We start from the raw sequence: 17,811 nt of genomic DNA, 5'->3' as shown, positions 1-17,811 counted from the left end.
TCACCAACGAATTTTACTCATAATATTACTGGGGATGGGAAATTTCACATTTTATGCAAGTGCTTGAGACAGCAGACACCATAGCTCTCAGAGTTCAGCGCCATGCATGGCAGATATATTAGCCCATCAGTCAGAGGAGTAGACACTTCCCACATCACATCAATGTTTGGATGCTGCAGGTGGAGGATGACACTTTTGAGTCATACGCCTTTTTCTGAGGAGCAGTACGACGTCCCTGGAAAAGCTATGCCAAAAGCTGCCTGGAGTTGACTTGAATCAACATGTCCTTTTATTCTTTCTCTTCACTCCTGATAAAAAAGGGAAGGCGTGTTTGCAAGCTAATGCTGTGGTGCTCTTGGTCCCCATGCATTGTCTCAACCAGGCCAGATAACCGTCTTGAACTTCTGAGAAGGGAGGAGCAGAGGCTGCAGAAAAGCATGACTGCAGATTTAAAAAGATCCTGCAACATTTGGAAAATCAGTCGGGAGGGAAAAGGGCCCAAATGTGAACAGTGCACATTCTGGGTCACAAGGACCTTCCTTTCAGGGAATGACTGCAAGGCACTTTTCTGGAAATGACACTTTTTAAAAAGCCCTTAAAGGAGCCTTTAAAATTGAAGGCACCCAAATTTATGAGTGGCCAGCAATGTTAAGGCACAGGACTCTGCTTGTTGGCTTTGGTTCTGGATTGAATTCAATATGTTGAAAGCAGAATCTGTTGTATGTACAGATATATAGAGTCTATGCAGATATATTTTATTCTAAGTTGTGTGAAAAGATGTATATTTTCAGTGAAGACTTCAATTACATGTATTTGGGAAATTAGAGATTAAACTGTAATGTATACACTTGAGTACTCATATAGATTAGACTATGGTAAAACTCATCTAGCATTTCATATAGCCTTTATGTTATACTATCTTCTGCCTTTTATTTTGAAATATATCATTCCTTGCTTTGCTCTGAAGCACTGAGTTCTAGCAACAAAAGTGAAGTCTCAGTGTGACTGTCCACAATATTAATTATCTTGATATACTTTTTTTCCTACAGTGAAGATGTTTGTAAACGAGGATTCACTGTTATTATCGATATGCGGGGATCCAAGTGGGATTTGATCAAGCCTCTCCTAAAGACCCTTCAAGAAGCCTTTCCTGCCGAAATTCATGTTGCCCTGATTATAAAACCTGATAATTTCTGGCAGAAGCAGAAAACAAACTTTGGCAGTTCCAAGTTCATCTTTGAGGTAAGAACCACATGAGGGATGCATGGTAAAGCATTACCTCTGATAAGAAGTTTTCTTTAGATGGAAAAGAAATTCCCAAGCCCCTTGCTTGAGATAAAAAAAAAGACATCTGAGGACTGTTTGCAGGAGCGGGCTGATGCTCTGGCATCAAGTTGCCTTCTGAGCACAGGGGTGGGACAGGATGCATGTTCCATCTCCATAGATTCACATGCTTCACTTTGGTGAGGGTTTTTTGTGGTTTTGGTGGTTTTTTTTGGTGATGTTGCATTCAGTCTTTCCTTTGTTTCTCTTAGAACCGCCTAAACAGTCAATATACTAAAGACAAAGTTCCCTATGTGCTAATGTGTGGGTTTGCTAGTTGACCTCTACCTAACTTCAGGTAGTTGCTTTTTTTATAAAAGACATTTATACTAAATTTATCTATATATTGTCCCCACTTTAATTTAATTGAGATTTACAATTCAAGGGTAACTTTAACAACTCGCGTTAATGACAAGGTCCCTCAGGCAGGTTCTTTGAGAAGTAACCAATATGCAACAACTGCATATTTACAAGGAATTTTACTAACAGCTGTGTTCTCTTAGTGCACTTTAGTTTTCTGTGAATTTCAGCTTTTTACCCAAAGAGAAGCAAAGCTCAGCTTCATGAAATGCTCATACATCAATCATGCCCAGCCATGAGCTAGTCATGTTGGGTATTTTTTAATTTCTTGAGAAACAATTCTATCATTGGCTGTCTTATTTACCAATCCTTTAATTTTAGAGAGACACTCAGATTTTGCATTTCTGAAACTCAGAAGATAATTTGGCTATAGTTCTTAATTTTGACTGCAACGAAAGATTATATTTAAATATATATTTAAGATCTGTTGAAGTCAGTGGGATAAAAATATGTCCTTATTTTCAACCTCTTCTTAAAAGCACTCTTGAATGCAATGAATTGCAATGGGCAACTAGATTGGTCTTGAGCATTAACAAACTTTTATGTTATTATCACAGTTTAAGTATTTGTACATTTTTTCTCCTTGTCTCACAAAAAACCAGTCAACTCACAAATTTTGCTTTGTTTAAATGGATCTTTACCTTCCTTGGCTGCCTGTGGGGACTCGGACATCAGAATAACTTCCACTTGCTATCCCCTGTCTACCTTTGAAAGCAAGGCTGCCTTCAGTATAGGTTTATGTCACCTCCAGAGATTCCTCACGCTTAGTGAAATCACCTCTCCTGGCAGAAGCGGCTGCCATTGCAGTGCAATGAGATTGGCAACGCTGCCTGTGGGGAATGAGAGAGATTGGGGCAGTGGGAAGGAGAAAGGAGATGTACGGGCCCAGAAGAATGTAGAGCAGGAGGGAGCCTGTGCAGAGACTAGTCAAAGAATAGCTTTTGAGGATGGGGAGCTTCTGTTTAAAATATATATGGCTACTAAGTGCAGTCCCTTAGTAGCCCAAGAAAAGACAGCTTATGCATGTGTATCCAACACTGAATTTCAGTCCTCCAGTGCTTTAGTAAACAAAAGCAATGTCTTCCTAAAGCTTCAAACCAAGAAGTAAAGTAACAGAGTTCAAATACATATTTTTAGAACTTTTATTTGCTTTCAAAATGAATTACTACTTTCTGGAGGCTTGACTTATTTTTTTATTGGTGTGATGATAGTGAAGAGTAAACTGTGGTCAAGCTTTTCTTCATAGTTACAGCTCTGGGTCTGTATTGTGTTAAAAGCTCTGGACTCATTTGCTGTACATGCTGGCACGCATTAAGGGTGTTTTCATTTTGTGTGCATGCCTTTGAGCCTTAGTCTGTCTGCTGGGCTCTTCACATGGGTGTCTGTGATGGTTCACAAATTTTTGGACTGGAGGAGGAGAGTCAGTGCTTTTGCGGTCTATTGGACCACTTGCAGACACTCAGAACTGATGAGTCCTTCAATTTTTTGATTTTAAAAAGATTTCTTAAGCCGTGGTCCACTGTACAATAGACCTCCTGCAACATACACACCACGATCCAAGGAACTTCTGTTTTTAAGGATTCTTGTGGATGCTGCTGCTAATTGGTAGGCTCAGGCCCTGGGGCAGCTCATGCTCTCTCATAAGAAGAATTGTGAATATCAAATAAACATCGCAGGTCAACATGATTCACATTTTTTTGATTTATGTGGGGCAGCACACAGGTACCCTCTCTGCACTGAACCATCGATGATTTCCCACAGCTGTAATCAAACACGAGGTCCTTGGCAGGAACAGACTGCAGTGAAGGGCAATGGAAGTCTCTGTTGAATTACCCCATCTACAAACTCAGCAGTAACCAGTTTCTGTTTGAAGGCCAGATTCTGCTTTTGAGCTTAATGGAAGCATTATGCAAGTGCCAGGGCAGTGCATGACCCTTAGTGGAGACTAACGATCTGGATTTTGTGTTGTGAGACTCTGGCAGAATGATTCTGTGTCACAGCCCAGAGAGTGAAACATGCCTGCAGATGATAACACAAAGAAAAGAGAAAAAAAAAAGAGTTTAGTTGACATATGTGGACTCCAAAGCTTCCTGTCACTTTGAAGAATGGACCAGCGAGCTTAGTTAGCATTAATTCAGAGGTGCCTTCAAGATTATTTTCTTTTTCCTTCCAAAAGGGTTTAAATAGCGGGCAGCGCTTTTTAAAGAGATTTCTAAAAGAAAGACAGGAGATGCCTGAGAGACAGTTACTTTATCTAACACCTACCTGCATAACTAAGGTTGTTTTCATGCAAGTTTTAAGAACTCCTTAAAGAAACAAATCTGAATAAAGAAATTTGCTTCAGGATTCATGAAATGAAAAACCTTTCTTCTATATCATGTCAAATTCTGTTCATGATAAGAGCAGTGGTTGCATTAGCTTGACACAGTAGCAGGGGAAATGCCCAGGTATTAGCCATGAAGAGAAGTCTTTTCTTGACAGGCAGTTAAAGTCTAAATTCAATTATCTTCAAGGGGTCAGTGTCCAGGTCAAGAGATTTAGAAATTTGAAATCCCTCTGAAGCTACATACTTACCTTTGCGATGCTTGTTGGCTTTTCCCTCTGTCCTCCCCCTTCTATAGAGCAAGGAGCATGGCAAGAAAGTTTTAAAATAATCTTTCTGCTGAGCATAAGTTCAATACAATCCCAATTTTAATACACTGCAGAATGTCTGATATTTTTAGATGGATACAAATTGGAAGAAAAGCCTATTATTAACTTTAAATCAGTGGGCAGCCTGTTATTTTTGACATAATTCAGGATAATGGACAAGACTTGAGATATGTTTCTTTGTAGATGACTTTTACAAGATTGCTATGATTATTGGGTGCCTCCACCTCTGAAGAGCACAAACTCTGACATTCTTCAGAGGCCTGATCTTTAGGGGATAGATGTGCAGTCACCGATGAACATCACAAGCCTTTAAGGGCTGCCAACTTGGGTGTTAACATGACAGCACTGAAAATCTCTGGTAACATATAAAACCCTATGCTCATATTTAAAAAAAAAATAATTTGTCTAAAATAAATGGTAACAGCCATTGCTTGCTGCATCCTCAAATTTTAATCTGCGTTCCAGGCACCCAGTGCATTTCTCTATCACTGATTACTGAGTCTGAATGAATTAAAACCATCTCTCATTGATTGTGTATGATTCACGAGCAGTACTTTCTATTAGCAATAAATTCTAGTTGTTAATACTCCAATGACATGTCACTTTTACATTGACTTTGGCTTAATTACATTGGAAATTGCTACCATGAAAGCGATCTGCCAGTGGCAAAAGCCAACTGGAATAATATGGAAGAAAAAACCCAGCATATTCAGCGTTTTGGCAGGTGACAATACCTGCTTCAGGTCATATGTCTAGAATTTTTGCCTTTGTATAGCCACTAGCCTGAGTATAACACAAGTAGGAGATTCCCTGTAATACCATATACCTGTTTAGTGAACAATCATGTCCAGATATCCATCAGCTGCAGTGAGAAGTCTTCAGTGTCCAACTGGACTAAAGTAATCTATGGCAAAAGCATTCTCATTATGTTTTTGACAGTCAAGTCAGCTGAAAAAGATAGACATTATTCCAGTAAATATCATGTCTTTTAGTTAATAAGGAAATCAGTGTCATTAATAGAAAATCCAGTTAATTTTCAATCCAATTAATTCATCAAAATCAAACATAATCATCAGCATCTTTTACAATGTTCCTTCAATTACGTATTGATGAGGAAAATAATTCCTTCATGCTATTTATGGATTGCACTATTATTTCTGATTAGACAGTCACTTATACAAATGCTGTCATTTTCTCTTTCTTAGACAAGTATGGTATCTGTTGAAGGCCTGGCAAAACTCGTAGATCCCTCTCAATTGACAGATGAGTTTGAAGGATCCTTGGATTACAACCACGATGAATGGATAGAGTTGCGCGTCTCCCTGGAAGAGTTTTTCAACAGTGCCATCCATTTATTATCAAGGCTGGAGGATCTCCAGGAAATGTTGGCTAGGAAGGAGTTTCCAGTTGATGTTGAGGGCTCAAGAAGGCTGATTGATGAGCACACACAGCTTAAGAAAAAAGTGATTAAAGCTCCTGTGGAAGAACTGGATCGTGAGGGTCAGAGGTTATTACAATGCATAAGATGCAGTGATGGTTTTTCCGGTAGGAACTGTATTCCTGGAAGTGCAGATTTTCAAAGTCTTGTGCCAAAGATCACCAGCCTTTTAGACAAGCTGCATTCTACCCGGCAACACTTGCATCAGATGTGGCATGTCCGCAAGTTGAAACTGGACCAGTGCTTTCAACTCCGGCTTTTTGAGCAAGATGCTGAGAAGGTAAGGAATAAACTGCTCCTTTCATACTTTAACCAAGACTTTATTGCAAGGACACTGTGACCATTTTTTCTAAAATTAGCAACCTGAGGTATTCATCACAGGTGAAAATCTCATGTTGCCAGCAGATGTACTTTATGTTACTCGTAAACCAAATTCACTGAACTAATTGTTGGATGTAGCAGGCATAATGATTTCCAAAAATAACTTGTCTGTGTCAGTTTTGATGAAAGTTAATCTGCTTTTTTGTGTCACAATGGGTACATTTGGTAGACATTAGCACAAGAATCAGGCTTTTTTTTCAAGTTTCTTTTACTAAGCTTATGAATATATTTATCTACATGTCACAGCACCTAAAGAAGAATGATTTTAGGGTTTGATTCACTATGATTATTGTTTGCACTTCTTGCAAGTCTATGGGAAGATTGTAGTTTAAATCCTCCTAATTGTTATCTCAAACAACATTTTCAGTTTCCCTTTCCTGGGAAATCACAACCGGATTTGCAACTGGTAAAATCTTTAGCAATGGCTTTGTACCAAGGACATGGCCACTTAGCTCCCACAGTGTGAGATCTGAGACAGTGTTTAGGTTAAACATATAAACAGACCAAGGAAAGTATTCTGAAAAGACAGTAGCATGCAAAACTCAGTGTGGCTATTTTGCATTAAAAAGCACATAAGGATGGCATTTGAATTCATACCTGACACAGTCAGTGGCCAAGATTCCTGCTCACCAGCACAAGACCTTATTTGAGAAATATTTAAGATTAAATTATCCCATAGAGATTGCATTGCAACTTCATATTTCTTAGTCGTCTGTAATGTAGCGTATCAGCCTGAAAAGCACAGAGCATGTCTCAAAATGAAATACAGTGCACAAAAGTATTTAGAGCAGCAGAAGCCCGGGTAAGTAACATGGCTTTAGGAAGCTGTAGTTTCACAGGTGTGCAGTACTGCTGCGGAATTACATCCCCATTCCCTGCCTCTTCAGAAGACACTCATTCAGGAACCTGTAATAGATAGAGAAGTCCCCAGCACATAAAGCGTAGAAGCTTGTCATGCTTCTTCAAAAGAGTGGCTAAAAACCAACCAGAGTTCCCTAACCAGATCTCATACACAACACTCCCTACACATTTCAGTAATACACAATAAAGCAGGCTTCTTATTACTTCTAGTATTCGTCTGCTGTTTGCCTCTGGAAGCATATGCAGGTCTGATTGCGGCGAATTTATTTCAGAAAACTGTATTGGGCTAGAGTCCTGGCAATCTCAGTTTCTTAACGCAGAAGTGCTTGACACCTTGTTAGGTGGTTTCGTGAGAAGTCTTTGCTGCACATTTAAAATTCTAGGCCATGGAAGTAGGATATTCTCAGTGGAAGGTACTGAGCTCTCAGACTCATGTTTATCTAGTCTGTGTATCCATCAAAAGCACCAGTCTCTGAATCTTCTCCACTTAATGTATGATCCAGTTGTTTCACTAACGTGTCTGCCCAGACCCAGGAGGAATAGCAAAAGAAATACAGATGTCATCTGCAGGGGCATCTCACTGAAGATTATTTTTTTTTTAACCAACTGCAAATTAATATTATTTTTAAAACATCATGGAGAAGCACATTGCGGAAACAAATATAATCATCAGTGGTACAGAGCGAGACACAAGACATTGGTTTTCAGTGCATGTACTAGATATCTCTAAGGGATGCTAGGACTGAAAAGACTCCCATCATTGTATAATCAATCCTCCTATTGGGAAAACCTTGAATTCAGATGAGTGCCTCTAAAATGAGAGTCACTGCAGCATCACTCAAGAAAGAGCAGAGTTTTTCTTCCAAATGCTACAATTTCTTCTTCTCCCTTTTCCTTGAGTGTCACATGCTATAAGGACATCACTCACTGATGTCCTTCACAGTGGTGGCTGTATTTCAGTCAGTGCTTCAGTTTGGATTTTCAGTTTCTTTGGCATTATTCAGATGACCACTGCTTACTAACATAAATTTTCATTTTTATTTATGATTATTATTTTCTAATGTTATTAGAAAATTATTATAGTTTAGCAAATTATTATTATTAATGTTATAAGCTGAAAGGCTCTCATATGAAGTCAGCATCTCAGATGTTCTTGTTGCCAAGCTCATTCTGTAGTGCTGAAGGAAGTCTCCAATATATTTTTCCTTTCTGTCTCCTGAACAGGCATAAAAGGATGGTGTGATACAAGCCTGAGAATTATGAGAGCTGGGTTCCTTGCATGTGTTATTCTGAGGTTGTTAAGTGTAAGGTTTAGGCAAATAAGCAGATCAATGAAACTTTTGAGGTGAAGGAAGAAGCAGTGAGAACGTTGTTCCTGCCTTTTTAACACTGGCTGTCTCGAGCAATTCCTGATTGACAGAACTGGCATTTTGATCTTCTTGGTATCTCTTACTCATCTGCTTCACATTAACTAAACACACCATCTTGCTTTGGCTTCTCTGAGTAGCTCTGCTTGCCTTTCTTGACTACTACATTTTCCCAAAGAATAGAAAATGTTTTGGTTTTTTATACCCTCAAATCAGTGTTTTTTAATCTTTTCAGTTTGTGACTCCCTAAAATTCTTCCAGGGAAGGTTGCAGACCCTTTTACTTCACATTTCGCACATGTAGTCTGATGTAAAATATTGATGTGCTTATTCTCCTTAGCTGCCTTTTGCAGATCTCTTTGAAGTAGTCTGACCATCTCAGACTGGAAAGTACTTGTCTCATAAAATGTTCAGAGCTAAATCCAGTCTGAGTGCTGTCTCCACTGTATAAATAGCCACCACAGTGTGTCTGTGTATTGAATTTTAAAGTTTCCTGGTACCTCCATTTGCTCAGTTGAACTCTACCCTCTACAATTAGGTATGGTAGCAGAGCCAGGATGGTCTTCATCTCCTGGGGAGAGGCACAGCTCTTTCCGTATAACCTGGATATGTCATTTAGTGCTAATCAAATGACAGCTCTAATACCCTGTGAAAGCTCAAACTCCAACATAAAATTCTGAGTATAAATAAGGTTTTAGGGCCTTTTAAAATATCTCTGTATACTCACTGGGTGATATTTTAGGAAACCTGTTCTAATAAGGAGAAAATGGACAAGGACTTTCCATTTTTTGGACACCTCTGATTTTAAAAATTTCAGATGTCCTCATTGCCTGAAAAGTTCTTAAAGATGGGATAGGGAAAAAAAAAGGGGGACACAAGATGGAAAAACACACAGTATTTTAAGGTATGTTGATCTTTTAACATGTTGGTATTAAAATATCCCAGATGTTCAAAGCAAATCAATTCACTTTTTTTCCTTCCTATAGATACCCTCTATTGGAATATTTATAAATGATAGTCACTGCCTGGATGCATGAATTATTCAAATTACAGGTATTACAACTTACAGAAGGTCTGTACAGTTGTGTGCTGAGCGACTCATAGTATTGGCAAAATAAAAGGAGGGGGTGGTTGTCATACCCCAGGCTTCTCCCACTCAAATCGGTGGGAGAGAGCAGAGCTGTCTATGGAAAAACTTTATCTCCAAATCAGGCCTTCGGGGTTTTATTTTCTGGTGCTGGGGCCAAGGGAGAGGAAATGTTGGGCTATCCCATAGGCGCAAGCAGCTCAATGAGATTGGATCCCCAGATGGAGACTGGAAGTTCCTTGAAGCCCAAGTCAGCCGGCAGGTCAGCTGCGTGGGGAGCTTTGGCAGAGTGGCGTGAGGAGTTCTCATGCTCTGCAGTGCTGACTGTACTGATCTGCTGATAAAGAACACATGTCAGCCGCTGGTGTAGTCCTGACCCTCACTGCTCAACAACTTCATTCCTCACCAATAATATATAAATACATATGTACATATATATATAATTTTGATCCTAAAACTGAGGCTTCACTGTGTTTTTACTGGGTAACAGAGAAAATATTTTTAGCCATCAATAACATGAAAAAATGTAGTCCAGTCTAAATTGAATATTGTTTAAAACAAAAAACCCGCAATCAGCAGAGATCCAACTATTAGAACTATCTGAGAAATGTTAATTGGTTAGTTGAAATCTGGACAGGGAGAAGAATTCAGGCAAGAGTCCACGTGTTTTGCACTTGAAAAAATACCAAAAATTATCCTTCCACTCTGCACTTTCCAACTCTTCTGGAAATCATTTGTAACTGGCACCCAACTTGACTTTTGTAGGAATTTCCCCATCATTCTGAGTTGGTTCCATATCAGTTTTACTACCCTGGCATGTATGTGAATGAAAAACAGCTATCATGATGTAGTCAACGTTGTCCATATTAAGTATAAACAATATAGTCATCAGCTGGACTGAACCAAGGTTCTCTACTGTAAACTTGTAACACCAGAGCAAAGAAAGAGCAGACTGCTGTAAAATCAGCCTTTAACGGGAGGCAGAGGAGACTTTGCATGTTCTCTCTGTTCTTACCTCCCCTTCTCCTTCCTGACTTTCTACAGAGTCCACTACACAAAGGAAAATTCCAAAAGATGGCAATGGTAGTTAGAAAATACCATGAGAGAATTTCACTGGAAGTTTGCGGTGGGAGAAACATTTTATTTGGATAGGGCCAGCTTTGTAGAAAGCCTAGTGGCAAACCACAGGCCACATCTCGTCTTCAAGGAGCAGTGAAGTAGCGGGCTTGCAGTCCAAACCATCTGCCTCATCCGTACTAAAGCTCCTCTTTGAAAAACACAGCTCTGCCTGCGCAAAGCAGGCTATGGGAAGCTGTGCTGACTGCTGGGGCTGCTCTGCGGGTGGCTGCAGCGAGAGGGGGCGGAGGGGATGGGCTGCAGCTCCAGCTCCGACCCCACAGCAGCTGTTCCTCCCATTTCCCAGGTGATGTGACCAGCCTGGAATGACAGAAAGATTTCCGTGAGTGCAAGAGTGATTGGGATGTGATAAGAATGCAAAGTTCATATGATAGAAGACAAGTTGGGGAGGTAGGGGGTATAAAGATAATGATTGAGGGGGAATAGGGTGGAATAACAGTGCCAGCAATTCTCCCGCATCCCACTCCCTGTGTGGGTGTGGGCAGTGAGACTGTGACACCCAGTAGCACACACTGCATCCCTCCCCTCTCACATACAGCACTGCTTCAGGCCTCTTCCTTGGTCTGGTCTCCTTAAATAAGGGAACAGATGTGTTATTCTCCTGGATATGCACTATTAGACTCTGCCTCCATTTACTGAGATAAATAATGGGGCATTCGGTTTCTGAAGGAGGAAAATCACAGATACACCAGCTGTACTGGACTCCTGTCCAGTGTCCTATTCCCATTCCTTATGAAAGTATTGGGAAGACCCCTACTGCTTTTCAGCAGAAGCACAATATTCCCATTAACATGTATTCTGCAGTGCCAGATGAAATTTAGGAGTTCCTTGTCTAGAATCTAACTTAACACCATAAAGAGTTAGTCTAGAAAAACAGAGAGAAGATCTAGTTCCACAGCAAAGTCAATGGGAGAGAAGATTATCCAAAAAGTGTATCATCTGAACATTTGAACCATGCTCACACCATTGCATTACATCATTACATATTTGGCAGTATGAACACCTGCCAGAGGTACACGTTCCTCAAAAGGAAAGAATGCTCTGCAAGCTGCTCTTTGTCTAAAAAGATGCAGGATAACTTTGACAGAATAATAGAATGCAAAACCTAGAAATTTACCCTGTGGTTTAGGGGGAAAAAAGATGGTTTTAAGAAAGAAAAATTGATGCCTTGCTGTTTGAGAGAAGGGAAACTATCAGTACATTTGTGATTGTATAATACATATCCACTTTAACTGTTTCATACATTAATTCCCCTTATACTGCACTTAAAAATTCTGATGCTGTATGTTCTGTAATAAAATGCATTACAAATCTGATGATATGATCCTTCTTGCTAATAGGAGGCAGTTTATTTTATTACAGTCCATTAAGTAGAGCAATTGTAGCTGCTCCTTTAGTCAAGTGATGCTGTGTGGAGAAGCATTTCCTAGAAATGGGTATTAGCTGACTTTCTGGAAAGGCAGCATAAGAAAGATTAAAAAGCTCAGCAACATCTTCACTTCCTTCTTTATTTCCCATCACCTCTACATTTTCTTCTTCTAGCAGTGTCAAAAGACCCTGGAAGTGATACATAAGGAGATGATAGAGTTTTCCCGTTTACAACATGTCATATTAAACCTTATGGATTTGTGCAGTGCCAAGAGGCATCGCACCTGGGACAGACTCCTCTGAGATAAAATTCACTTAGTGAAGGATCATTTCCCCTCTCTTATTTCACTGCTGGAAGCATTCGCTTTCTTTGATCTGTTCTACGTGCCATATATACAATTGCCTCTGAGATTTCATGTGAAATGTTGGCTTGGAAATTACTGTGAGGTGTATGCATCCCAGGGAATGAGACTGGGAAACCAGTGAGGAAAGTACTGAGAAGCTGACGGTGGGAGCTGTCATATGTGAAACGAATACAAAGCGATTGAGTTCTGGGGAGGTGGTTAATTACAACTGGGGAGGAGGCAGGAAGCATATTAAGAGGGGAAAGAACCAGAATCAGGATTAATAACAAGAGCATGTCCTTAGTGTCTTGCACCAAGGAGAAGTATATATGCCCCCCGTGCTGTTTCACTGCAAAAGGATTTGTTACTGAATGAATGGTACTTAACAGTTAACAGTAATAATCATACAGGCATAATAAGCATGGATTAGACATGGATTTTTGCATAGGATTTATATTTCATTTAAGTTACATGAACACCGCATTGGGTTACAGAACTCAGCATGTCCTGGATTTTTCATCTAAGTACTTACACTGTGGATATCACAACAGCAGAGTAAATGAGCATCACAGTAAGGAGCTTTCCTGGAGATTTTGAACACGGGGGGTGTCTTTAGACCTGAGGTAAGCTCCATAAGACTTCCACAATAAAAGGAGTCAATAAGCTTAGTGTCTTCTGCAGAGACATTTGACTGAGGGTCTAAGTGAGGCTCATTTAAGCATGTTACTTTCATCCTTAGCCCAATCCAAATGCCTGTGCAGACAAAGAAGGACACAGGCTTTGGGGTACAGATACTGACTGGGAAAGACACTAAACTGGGGTCTGTGTTTGTGAAATGCATGTGTTTGCAGAGAGCTTCATAAGAAGAGCGACCAAGAATTTACTGCTAAGCTTAAATGATATCCCTTGCCCGTAGTCCCAGAAGAAGAGTTGTCAGAGATCACAAGGGCTCAATTTGTTATTGGTACCTTGCCTTCTCAGCCCAAAGCAGCTGCTTCTCTCTTCATCAGGTGAAACAACTCAATTTCAAGCTGGTTTTAGCTGCAACCCCTGACCCGATTGCGTGTTGGTGCTTGAGGACTCCTGGAGGTGTCTGCTAAAAAGACAGGGCCTGTAAAGCAGAGTGAATCTCAACTTCTTTTAAAATCAGTGAAAGACTCACGGTCTCTGTGAGAGTTCCCACTGACAGGTATTCAGTGAGCCAGGGCTGTTTGAGCCCTACAGCCAGGTGCTGTGCAGCCACCATATCTAGCTACTGTCTCTGGCTCCAGCCTTACAGATGGCACGGTTACTGGCAACTTTGCCATGCACTTACAAAAATGGGACCTCATTCCCAGCTGTTTGTGCTGGTCCTCCTCCCCTTTCCCCCTGCCAGGTATTCCAGTTATGTTAGTACACATTTGCAACATTACGGGCAGCCTGGTTTGCCAGGGCTTGCAATAGTCCTAATGTAAGAGAAACAGGCTTTGTAAATGTTCCTGACACAATTGGTTCTTATTTTAAGCTATGGAAGAAATATACAGATCTCTGCATTTATGGATCTGCAATAGACATTGCTCAAGAGCAATATTTAGTCAAAGTACTTTTAAGTTGCTTTAGCATGTTTTTCTCTGTCTTTTCTCATGCATATGGACTCTTGCACAGAGAGAGCACATAGTGTCTGTTCTCTCCTGAATCCCAGTTTCCATTTCTGGCGTCTACTCTCTCATACTGACAGTGAAAAATACTTTCTTTTATAATCTGAAGTTTCCCTTGGCATATGGTGCCTTTTTTGGTATAGAGATTCTCACTAGATGACTGTCCTTCCCCGTTAATAAAATCAGACTTGGGATGCCAATGCTGGGAAGGAAATTCAGCTCTCAGTCTAAATAAGCGGCCATGTGAATAGAAGATCGTCATCTTGTGCCATCCTGTGTTCTTAAGCCCACGCTGAAACTACAATGACAACAGAGAGGATGAGCACTGTGTTCAACATAAAGTGTTTGCTCTGACAGAATTTCTAATACTGGGCAGAATACAGAAAATGGATGCAGATAGATTCCTAAGTCATTGAATTGGCAGACACCATCTTACAATATCAGATCTTAAAATGTTAGTAATTATATAGGTGATATGCGAAGGAGGCTTAAATTGAGATCGAGTTGGGTGCATAAACAATAGTTAAGTGTGTGTTTGTATGGCATCTAGCGCAGCAAGATACTGAATCTGGCTGGGGTATTGGCTGTTTCCAACAAAGAAATACAGATTTGCAGTTGGAAAATGCCCTTGAAGATGTAAGGGTATGGAAACATTCCTACTGAATACGGGTATGTATCCATACACGACTTGGATTGCTTTAGTATAATACCGGAAATATTCTGCTTCACTGAAGGTGTTTTGTGTAAGACCTTTCTAATAGCATCAATCAAGGACAAAGGACCAACACAGAAAATTCATATTAAAGGGAGAAACTGTGTATCCATTCTTAAAAATCTGTGTATTTCCCCAAATGAACCTATGCCAGCTCTAATCACTTTTATTTAATTACTTCAGACATCTCAGAACAAAGGAGGCTCTAATAAAACAGGTGAGAATTGAAAGCAAGTAGCAATAACTCTATTGTAACAGCAGTTTTTCATTGATTTTCAAATGTGTTCTATGTCGTATTTCTTTTTTTTTTTTTTTTTTTTTTGCATTTCAAAATAATTGAATTCTTGCTACTGAGTATTGTTCCTGCTTTGTCTTGAAGCACATCAGTGCTTTCTGTCGTTGGTAAGCCGCTATGAGGTGTTCTGAGGCAGCTGAATAAACAGTATAATGTTCTGAATGCATCTTTACTGATTTTTTTCCTGAAGCTCGGTAGTAGCAAAACAGGACGGATTCCCCAAATTACTGCGTTTACCTGGTCTCAGACTTATTTTCTTCCTTTTCTTTTTTTTTTTTAAACAAAAGAACAAAGTTTGCCTAGAAGTAGAAAAAATGTTATAACAAGGGGTGGTTTAGTGCACAGAGTGTGTGTTGACAGTTCCTTGTGATGCTGTGAGCGTAGATGTCATGTGATAAAGAGATTTCAGAGTGGGATCAGCACATTCCACTTAGGAAGGCTCTGAGAGTGGCAGCTAAACTGTGTCAAATCTACAATCCCCCTCAGCTAGTCATGGACACAAAAGAATTATTGCAGAACTGTGGAGTAAATCCTCTTCAGCATCTATAGGGATAAATTACTTGCAAAAACCTTCATCTTTAACAGGAAGATGAATCCTGCAGGAATGTGTATGCTGGGACTTGCAGTCTTTGCAGGCTGTAGCTCTGAATTAAAGATGCAACCAGCTGACATCTGCTCTGTTTAATATGAAGTAGGCTTCTGACAGGTTGCTAATGCCATGCACAATTTGTTGCCCCCGATCTAAAGTGAAGAGTTGTCAGAGAGGGAAGTAATCCTGGGGGGCTCTGTGGGAGCTGTTCATTACTTTGACCACTGCTGGTCACACTTAATAACATCCTGTTGTTGGTATCTGTAGGAAAAAAACAGATTTTTGCAAGACCAGGAGATCATTATAGAAGTTTTTAACTTTCCTCAAAGCACAAACAGAGCTCATGTCTGCTAATTGGATTGTAAAATCAAAATGTCTTCATTATTAGTGATGTTCCAAAGGAGCTTGCAGCTTTTTCACAGTGTCAAGCTTGTATCCTGCTACTTTCTTATTTATCAGTCAAGGCCACGGGGGGTTCTTCCCCTACATGCAAATAGCTTTTCTGCCTTTCCATCCACCAGTAGAAAGTTTGGGGACAAAACTAATAACAACAGGGCAAATTCACAAGTACACACCAACTGCTTTGTGTTGCTCCTACAACCAAAAGCAGCTACAAACCCAGTTTTGCCATCTGGTTTGAGGAAGTGTGGGATTGCCTGGCCTGCTGAGCAGAGCAGTACAGGGAACTGGATAAATATATATCAGAAATCCTCTTCCTGGTGAATGTTATTCTAGTGGTGAATGTCACCTGCCCTTGTTGCAACCATCGTTTCTTTCCCTGTGGAGGAGGGGGCAGGACTCCTTTTGGAGCCTCCATTGACATTTCTGTTTCTGCAGTGAATCTGTTGCTGGTTTGACAGCTCTGAGGGTACAAACTTCCTCCCGTAACACTTCCATGACTGGAGCTCAGACTCTACAAGCAAAGCGTATAAGAATCTTCTGAAGGTATTTGTGGTGCTGATTTTTCATATGTGGACAGCTGTCCATCGGGAAGGGTAACCATCTGCCAGAGACTGATTGCTGTAGATCTGGATTGGCTTTGGAGCAGCAAAATGAAAGTACAAAGGATGCAAAGTTCAAAGCTAAAAAATTGGAAATTAAAAACCGCAGGGGTTAACTGCCTTGCCTTCTGTCACACAGGAAGCCTGTCCTGCAGCGAGAGTCCTGATCTGATGTGTTAAAATAGATATCTCGATGCTTTCCATCTTTCTTTATCAATTCATCCTGCCCCATGCTGCAAATATCTGCCTTTTTTTATTTTATTTTTTTTGCAGGCAGCTAAATATGTTGCCTCCACAGCACTTGGAATTGAACCTGATCTTTTTGATCGGAACATAAAAACAATAACAATTCCTCGCTCCACTGCTGCAGCTAGGGATGAGGAAGACTTGCGCATTTCCTTCATGCTAAGTGTACCCTATAGCATAGTTACAGCAGTCTGGGGCCACTTTCTATCCGACTTGCACTGGATCATCCAACACCCTGGTGACCTTTCAGTGCAAGAGGGCAGAACATTAACCAAGTGATGGCGTAGTTCCTGCTTTCTGTTTCCAGGCTCTGGCAGCAGTCGCCTCGCAGCCCGTCCGCTCCCGACTGTAAGGAAACAGCTCTGCAGCCTGCCACTGCTGAAACTGGAACATGGTGTGCCGTGCTATTTGTAGTTTCCTGCTGCCGACACTGGATACGCAGTTACTATTCGTCTTGCTTCCTCCATGAACATTAAAATGGGTCCAAAAATAATTGAAGGCAGTATGTTCTGATGGAATATTTTTGCATTTGCACAAATTTCCTCTTTATTTTACTTGCCAATTCTGATAGAGAGCATTTCGAGGCTGGTTCAGCTTCTCCAACTTGGCACCACTGGGAGGCACAGGAATGCTCCCCTCATCAGTATGGCAAGAGAAAGTGTTTTGGCATCTGAATACACACTTAAACCTCATTTTTGAGGATGAATATAGCATCTTATAACCACAAAGTTCTGCTTTAACTAATGAAGACAAGAAGACCCAAATGCTCTTAAGGGCAACAAAGCCCACACAGCTAGAAAAAGAAGAAAGAGGCCCGCACATACAGCAACAGAGAAGAAAGCTGCTTTTTTAATTTATTGCTTTGATCCTCAAGAAGGTTAGGTGATAAGAGCCTAGCTGTCAGGAAATAATGTAATTAAACTGTGCATGAGGTTTACAGACTTACTGTGCAGCATCTTTCAGATGTAGCTATGTGATTATTCCTAAATGAATGTCTTCCTGGCCTGGCTGAAA

At 40.4% G+C, this 17,811-nt stretch overlaps 1 protein-coding gene across 1 annotated transcript in view; it reads left to right on the top strand.

Moving 5' to 3' along the window:
• KALRN (kalirin RhoGEF kinase) overlaps positions 1-17,811 on the top strand; it is a 492,654-nt gene that overhangs the window by 202,743 nt on the left and 272,100 nt on the right. Inside the window, 2 exon segments of the mRNA XM_074144827.1 lie at positions 1,050-1,242; positions 5,541-6,053. Coding sequence (XP_074000928.1) covers positions 1,050-1,242; positions 5,541-6,053 — 706 coding nt within the window.

Source organism: Numenius arquata, chromosome 3 (assembly GCF_964106895.1).
Source record: "Numenius arquata chromosome 3, bNumArq3.hap1.1, whole genome shotgun sequence".
NCBI lineage: Eukaryota > Metazoa > Chordata > Aves > Charadriiformes > Scolopacidae > Numenius > Numenius arquata.
Note: the sequence above shows the minus strand (reverse complement) of the source record. Positions and strands in the feature narration are given on the sequence as shown.